The sequence below is a fragment of the Colius striatus genome, chromosome 22 (assembly GCF_028858725.1).
Source record: "Colius striatus isolate bColStr4 chromosome 22, bColStr4.1.hap1, whole genome shotgun sequence".
NCBI classification, from domain to species: domain Eukaryota; kingdom Metazoa; phylum Chordata; class Aves; order Coliiformes; family Coliidae; genus Colius; species Colius striatus.
The window spans coordinates 5,050,617-5,057,681 of record NC_084780.1 but is presented as its reverse complement, the minus strand read 5'-3'; the positions used below and the strand labels follow the sequence as shown (position 1 = coordinate 5,057,681).

The 7,065-nt window shown below is 53.1% G+C and overlaps 1 protein-coding gene across 1 annotated transcript; it reads right to left on the bottom strand.

The window, feature by feature from the left end:
- Positions 1-2,598: 2,598 nt before the first annotated feature.
- LOC104560702 (chitinase acidic) lies at positions 2,599-6,765 on the bottom strand. The gene is made up of 11 exons (XM_062013625.1): positions 6,741-6,765; positions 6,128-6,157; positions 5,255-5,456; positions 4,931-4,987; positions 4,680-4,845; positions 4,449-4,573; positions 3,984-4,107; positions 3,686-3,871; positions 3,410-3,529; positions 3,169-3,310; positions 2,599-2,880 (listed from the first exon to the last, which is right to left on the bottom strand). The coding sequence occupies exons 1-11, from the start codon at positions 6,763-6,765 to the stop codon at positions 2,759-2,761; spliced, it is 1,299 nt and encodes a 432-aa protein (XP_061869609.1). The 3' UTR covers positions 2,599-2,758.
- Between the last annotated feature and the right edge of the window lie 300 nt (positions 6,766-7,065).

The window sequence follows — 7,065 nt, the reverse complement described above, 5'->3', positions numbered from 1 at the left end:
TGTCTGCAGGGTACAGAGGGGTGTTTAACTCTGGAACTGAACATTGGGGTTGCTGCAGAGTGAGGTTCTGTGGCACAACCCCCCCCCACCCCAGGCTCACGGATTTCCTCCCCTGGCAGACGAGGAGCTCTTCATAAAGCTGCTCTGGGCCATGCACGAGGTGAAGAACAACTTTGAGGAGGTCATGAGGAATTTCCAGAGCAAAGGTGGGACCAGGACCCTTTCCCCAGAAGCCCCCTAGATCCTCATGCTGCCCTCTGACCCCATTCCAACCCCCTTTTCTCTTTCCTCTTGCAGCATATTGCCCCAATACCTGTGGTGAGTGGAGGGGTTGGGGGTGGAGAGGGCAGTTTCAGGGGGTCCTGCCCTTCCCTACGTGAGTCCTCACCCCCTCTTTGGCCACCCCCAGGGCGGATGGATGTGGTGTATATCGAGTGCCTGTTCTGCAACGTCAGCCTCTATGTCTGCAACAGGAATGTTCACTGTGGGGGTGAGCAGGGCCAGGGGGGTCTGGGGTGGGAGGGGAATGGGGGAGTTGGGATGGAGTGGCAATTTGCAGAAGGCCCAGAAAGGGGAGGGATAGAACTAAGGGGTCTGTGGTAGGGGGCAGATGAAGTTTGGGGGATCCTGGAGGTATAATTTGGGGAGGGAGGAGTCTTGGAAGGGCAATTAAAGGGATTCTGGGGGGGTATAATTTGGAGAATGGAGGCCCTAGAGGGACACTTTGGGGAGGTCCCAGGGTGGGGGAGGCAGTTTGGGGGCCTTGGGGGAAGAAAACACCTTACAGGAAGGCGAGTCCCATCCCACACCTCCCCCTGTCCCCCCCAGACCAGCGGCTGAGGGTGCAGGAGGGGCAGGACCTGCGCCTGGACTGCGGCCTCGCCTGGCACAAGGCAGCCCACGGCACCAAGAGCTACTGGTTCTACCGGCTCTGGGGAGAAGCTGCAGCCCAGTCCCAGCCCAGGGAGCAGCAGCTGGCCAACGGCCCCGAGCCGGTGCTGGTGCTGGGGAGCGTGAGGCCTGCGGAGGCCGGGCGGTACCGCTGCGAGATGCGGAACCCGCGCGGAGACGTCGCCTCCGAGATCCTCTTCGACGTCACGGGTGGGGAACGAGCCCTCCCCACGTCCCCTCACACGCCACGGGGGACTCTGCTGACCACTGTCCCTCCCCTTTCCTTCCTTCCTTCCTGCAGTGACCCCCCAGGCCCCGCCTGGCTCCCTCCCTGCCACCACCGTGGCCGCCATCGCAGTCTCCGTGGTGGCCATCGTGGTGGCCGTCGTGGTGGCCTCTGTCTGGTGAGTCTGTGCCCTCCTCACCCCACCTTGTCCCCCTCCCCATTTTACACCATTGATTAACCCCCCCACACCCTGCCCACAGTGTCTACTGGTGGTGCCGCCACAAGCCCAAGGACACCCAGGACCCCTCAGGCTACAAGGACCCCCAGGACCCCTGAGACTCCGAGGACCCCCAGGACCCCGTCCCCTCCCCTCGTGATTAAAGAGCCGCAGACGCTGTTTGTGTGTGTGATGTGGGGCTCTGTGCATGCTGGGCACTGACTGTCTCCTGAGCTTGAAACGACGTGTGCTCAGTGCTGCGGTCCTGTGGACACAGCCTGGCACAGCAGCTGCTGCTCCCTCACTGCCTCTGCTCGCTACGTTTCCTTCCCAGGTCTCCTTAGGTAACTGTGTGGAGCTGGGGCTCTGGAGCTTGGAGGAGCCTGAGGGGTGAGCTCGTTAATGGTTACAAATCCATCAAGGGTGGGTGTGAGGAGGCTGGAGCCAGGCTGTGCTCAGGGATGGCCAATGACAGGACAAGGGGCAATGGGCACAAGCTGGAACAGAAGAGGTTCCAGAGAAATACAAGGACAAACTTCTTCCCTGTTGAGGTGAGGGGGCACTGGAAGGGGCTGCCCAGAGGGGCTGTGGAGTCTCCTTCTCTGGAGAGAAGCTCCCTCTGTTTGCTTCAGTTGCTGTCTGTGTGCTGCCTGTGGGCATGTTTGCTGTTTACAGGGTCTTCCACAGAATCTCCTCTCCTCTCCTCTCCTCTCCTCTCCTCTCCTCTCCTCTCCTCTCCTCTCCTCTCCTCTCCTCTCCTCTCCTCTCCTCTCCTCTCCTCTCCTCTCCTCTCCTCTCCTCTCCGCTCCTCCTGCCTCCTTTTGTGTCAGGGGAAGGGCAGAAGTGCCTGAGCAGCAGAAGAGATCAGTCCCACTCATGTCTCTTCTCTGAGAGGATGCTTTTGAAATGAACCTTTGTTGGGAGAGGAGGAAGCTCAGTTTTGTCTTTCCACCCTTAGGCTGCTGCAATGGGACATGAAAGTTGCTGGCTGGTCTCAGAACCCTTCTCTGTGACCTCTTTAATGGCACAGTCTGACCTGAGCACTGTGTGCTCTCGGTCTTTATCCCTGTTCCTGGCTGTCAAACCCCTGGGAAAGGCCATTCCCAAACTACATCCATCTTGTGCATTCAGACCCTCCCTTCCCTGAGCACAAGTGTGAGCATCCTGAGAGGATCAGGAGTGTCACAATATTAAGAGCAAGATGAGCTGAAATATGACTGTTGCTTTTTCCAAACACTTTATTTGATCCTCGTTACTCCATGCAATCAAAGCAGAGGGGTCTGTTTGCTGTCATAGCAGTGGTATCTTCATGCCCAGTTACATCAGGAGCAGCTGGCATCAAAGACAAGGCCAGCCTGGCAGCTCTCCACGTAGGTTTCACCATTATTGCAGTTGTAGAACTTGCTTTTGCTGGTTGGATCTGCCTAGATGCCGTTGGCCTGGCCAGCACAGAAAGCAGAGCTGCCAGTATTGCCTCCTGAGCTCCCACTTCCTTGGCTAGGAGCTGCAGTGACTGGAGGATTAGGCTGAGCTGGTGGTGCACAGTCTGGAATAAAAGCAAGAAAGGGATTGGTTTTGTGTTGACAGTCCCTCAGCCCTCCCTTCCCTCCCTGTACCCTGGCTCATACCAGGCCTTGGAAACACCTGCACTCAGATGGAAGTTATAATCTCCCTCTTTTACCCTGAGGGATGTAGATTAAAAGAGTCTCTCCAGGGTAATCTCTAGTTGTGGCCTCCACACAGGGGCTCCTGAGATGAAGGTCTGAGGGTCTCTGAAGGCCTGTCTCAGCTAGGGAGGCACCTTCAAGAAGCACAGGCTGCACAAGATACTCACTGCCATTTTGCAGACCAAGACCCTTCTTCAGGGTGTTAATCAGGGGATATTTGCCCTGCTCGCAGAAAGTGCCAGTGAAGTCATCCATATCAAGGGTCCAAACCATGGCACCTCCAAAATGATTCTGCTTCAGCCAGTCAACCTGTTCAGGGCCAGGGGAGAAATCCCAGCTAGGCCAGGGATCTCCTACAGCAGAAGGCCTCCTGCCTTATTGTTAGCACAGCCAGACATCCCACCATACCTTGGCACTGAAGCTCCTGACGTTGTCATAGCCAACCCATTCTTCGCCCTTGTAGGCATAAGGCACGACCTGGGGATCATACCAACTGCTGATAGCTCCACTGTCCAGGAATGAGCAGATCTAGGATGAAACAGCAGAGGGAGAGAAGTTAGCAAATGTCCTAAAAAGCAATGCAGTTTGGAATATTCCATGGGTCTGTGGCTTAAAAGTTCCCTGCTGGGTTGTTTGAAGGACGTTTGTTTTCTTGGTGACCCAGGTGTGTAGGAGCACACATACCTCATAGTAAGCCAAGAGTCCAGACTGATTTGTGTAAGATCCAGCTGGCCAAGGCCCTGTTGTTGGTGCCCCAACAGTAGCGTTAGATGCGTTTTTCAGGTGGAAGCTATGTCCATAGGTTGGGAATCCAACAAGGAGCTTCTCAGCTGGGGCACCATTGCTCTTCCAGTAGTTCATAGCATAATCCTATAGAAAACAACGCAGTTTCAGTCTGTGTCAGGATCTTTGGGCAGGAAGACTCCTTAAACTTCTGATCACTGATAATCATCTGTGACATAGCTTCAAAAAATACACTTACAATATTGAAGTACGTGAAGTCAGGAGTATCAGCTGGGCCTAGATACAGAGGGCTGTTCTCCCCAGTGTGTCCATCCCAGGAGCCATGGAAGTCGTAGGTCATCACATGGAAGTAGTCCAGATACCTATGCAGAACATGGCACACATCTATCTCAGTCACCCAGACCTGATGGTTCCCTTGGCACTGGCCATTTACCCCCCAACATCCCTGCCCACATCTCCACTTTCTGCAAATCTGGGACCTTCAACACTGGTGGTGAGCTGGTTGTGGAAGTGTTGGAGCCAATTCTGTCCTCCAGAGGAGGGAGGCAGAGTGGCAATTGTGCTGATATTCTGGGAAGCAGGAGACGTTCCCCAGTTGCACTGAGTGGCTGGAACCAGCCTGCACATAATGCCAGTTTCCCTTCATGGCTTGAAGGAAGACCACTAAAGTCACAGGAATGCCAGCTGAGGGTTTGCTACTCACTTTCCAAGCTCAGAGATCTGGTAGCCAGACTGAATTTCAGAAAGTTTTGAAGCAACAGCCGCGGTGATCATGAGATGGGGCTTGCTGACCTGTTTGGCTTCGTGCTCAAAGGCTGCCTTCATTTCCTGAGGGATGCCAAGGGACAGTTCTCACTGTGGGCTCTGTGGGCTCAGGCTTTGCATTAGCCAGAGCTGTGCACAGCAGACAGCCTGACCTTCTGTTTCAGCCTACCTTGACTAGGACAGTAAAGAGCTCCTTGTCCTCGGGTGGGCTGCCCCTGGAGCCAGGGTATTCCCAGTCAATGTCCAGCCCGTCAAAGCCGTACTGGCGCAGGAATCTGATGACGGAGTTGATGAAAGTCTGACGGTTCTCAGGTGTGGAAACCATTGTGGAGAACCTGGGGAAGCAGAGCAGGACACAGTTGGGTTTGGGTTGGTGCCTCTTTTCTACTTTCCTTCCTTTTCCAGGGTGTTTAAACTTACTTGGCTGTTCCAAAATTGCCCCCTCCAACTGACAGGAAAGTCTTCAGATTTTCTCTCCTGCAAATGAAGGGATAGGAACATGTTTTACTGCAAATAAGTGTCTGCTGTAGCTGCCTTTGGTGTCTTGGTGTGAAACCCAAACAGCAAGTCCCAAGCACACTGAGTTGCTGGCACCATCCTCAAAGAACTGGTGCTGGCAGCCTGCCCTGCCCTGCCCTGCCCTGCCCTTCCTTTCCCTCCTTGCCCAAATCTGCCCTTTCTCCTTCACAAGAGAGGCTGAGCAGGGCCTGGGAGGGGAAACAAGTGATGCCCTTTGAAACATACTGTTTCTTCAAGCCATTGAAGAACATGTAAAGCTTCTCATCATCGCGTTCAGTAGTTGTGATCTCGTTGTTGTCCATCCCAGCAAAGGCGTAGATCAGATGGTCACACAGGCACGGGTCGATGTTGTCAGGCAAGAATTTGCCCAGGCCAGCCCTGTACTGGGCCCAGTTGGAAAAGTAACATGACAGCACATAGGCAGAGCCTGCAAGAACATTGAGGAGATGAGGTTGGGTTTGGACAGCACAGTAGTAACTTCAAGCAGAGTATTGGAACTAGTCTGATCAGAAATGACGGGGCAGTGTCTCCCTGCAGGGTAAGGAGTTCAGGGGAACTGAAGCAGGGTTGGTTGTCCCTCTGGGAACTGTCTGCCCCTCTTTCCTTCCTACTTTGTTTCAGTAGCTGAGTTGGTCTAGGAGCCTCTTGCACCCTTTAACCCATGAACTGGGGAGTTCTGGGTGCTGAGTCTCTTCCCCAGACTGAACCTTTCTCCTTTGCTGCCACGTAAGAAAGAAGAGAAGCAGAAGGGATCTCTGGCAAAGGGCCTGGCAAGTGGAAGGCTGTCTGTGTGTTTGCTGTGCTGCTTCTTTGTCCTGCCTTTGAAAGCTCCTGCAAAGCCCAAGCTAGTGGCTGTTCTCATGCTGCATTCAAGCTGAGCAGGCAGGGGCTGCCAAGCAAGGTATTTGCCCTTCAGAGGGAGCCTGCGGTGCTTGGTCAGCCTCTGTCTGCACAGAGCCCATCTCTGTGTGCCTGCTCACCTCTCCTTCCTCCCCTGTGGCTTGTAAAAGAATGATCTGAGTGTGCTGCTGTTTGCTCTGTGTGTGCCAAAGCTGGGGAGGGTCTGGTAAGGTTGTTTTTAGGGTAGGAAGCACGTACCTATGTGGGCGTTCAGCAGGAGGGCCAGACCTGTAAAGGAGAAAGTGTGGGATTAGTCTGAGAACCATGAAGTGAGGGAATGGCTCAAGTGGCAGCAACTCTCCAGTACCAATCCTGTCATGCAGACAGTGAAATTGGTTTTGTCAATGGCTTATATTTGCTCCTCTTCATGAGGATCTGTCTGAACCTAACACAATCCGTCTCCCAGATAATTCTGATTGAAGGGGGCAGACAGGAGCTCATGGTCGTTAACAGCTCCATGTTTCCATGTTGTTCTGCTTCATTGAGGGTTAGGCAAGAGGGGACCTTGATGCCTGTGAGCGTGGCTGAAATAGCAGAAGCCTTTTGGAACATTCTCTGCTATGGAGACAGCAGTAGCCTTTCTGTCAGAATGACCACTTTTTGGTTGATCTAAAGTAAAAGAAATGAACCTCAAAAGCAGTGCCACACACAATCCTCCCAGAAGTAACTGCTGTATAGTTTCTTTCGACAGAAGAGAGTGTGTTGCATTTAGAACCACCCCAAATCTCTTCTAGAGCCCCCAGTATAAGAGTGGAAAAGTCACAAATCCTTGTCATAAAGGTCAAGGACAAAGATTTGAAGTGGGACTTACCAGTGAGCAAAGTGAGCTTGGCCATCTTTGACCATAACTGATTGGGTGCAGACTGTGTCCCACTTTTATACTCTATTCTCATTTCATGCCAGTCTTGTATCAACAAAGATGGACAAACATTACAACACTTGGCAAAGACTGGTATCACTAGAAATGGTGCCAGTACAATGGGCCTTAACACTCCATCTGGAGACACCAGTGTGTCAAGCTTTGCCACATCTTCCTGCTATGGAAACAGTGGAAAAAAACAAGATTAGATGGCTTTGATTCTTAGAAATGTTGTTTATAGCGACAGGGTTTGTGTCCACACTGGTGATTACTCAAG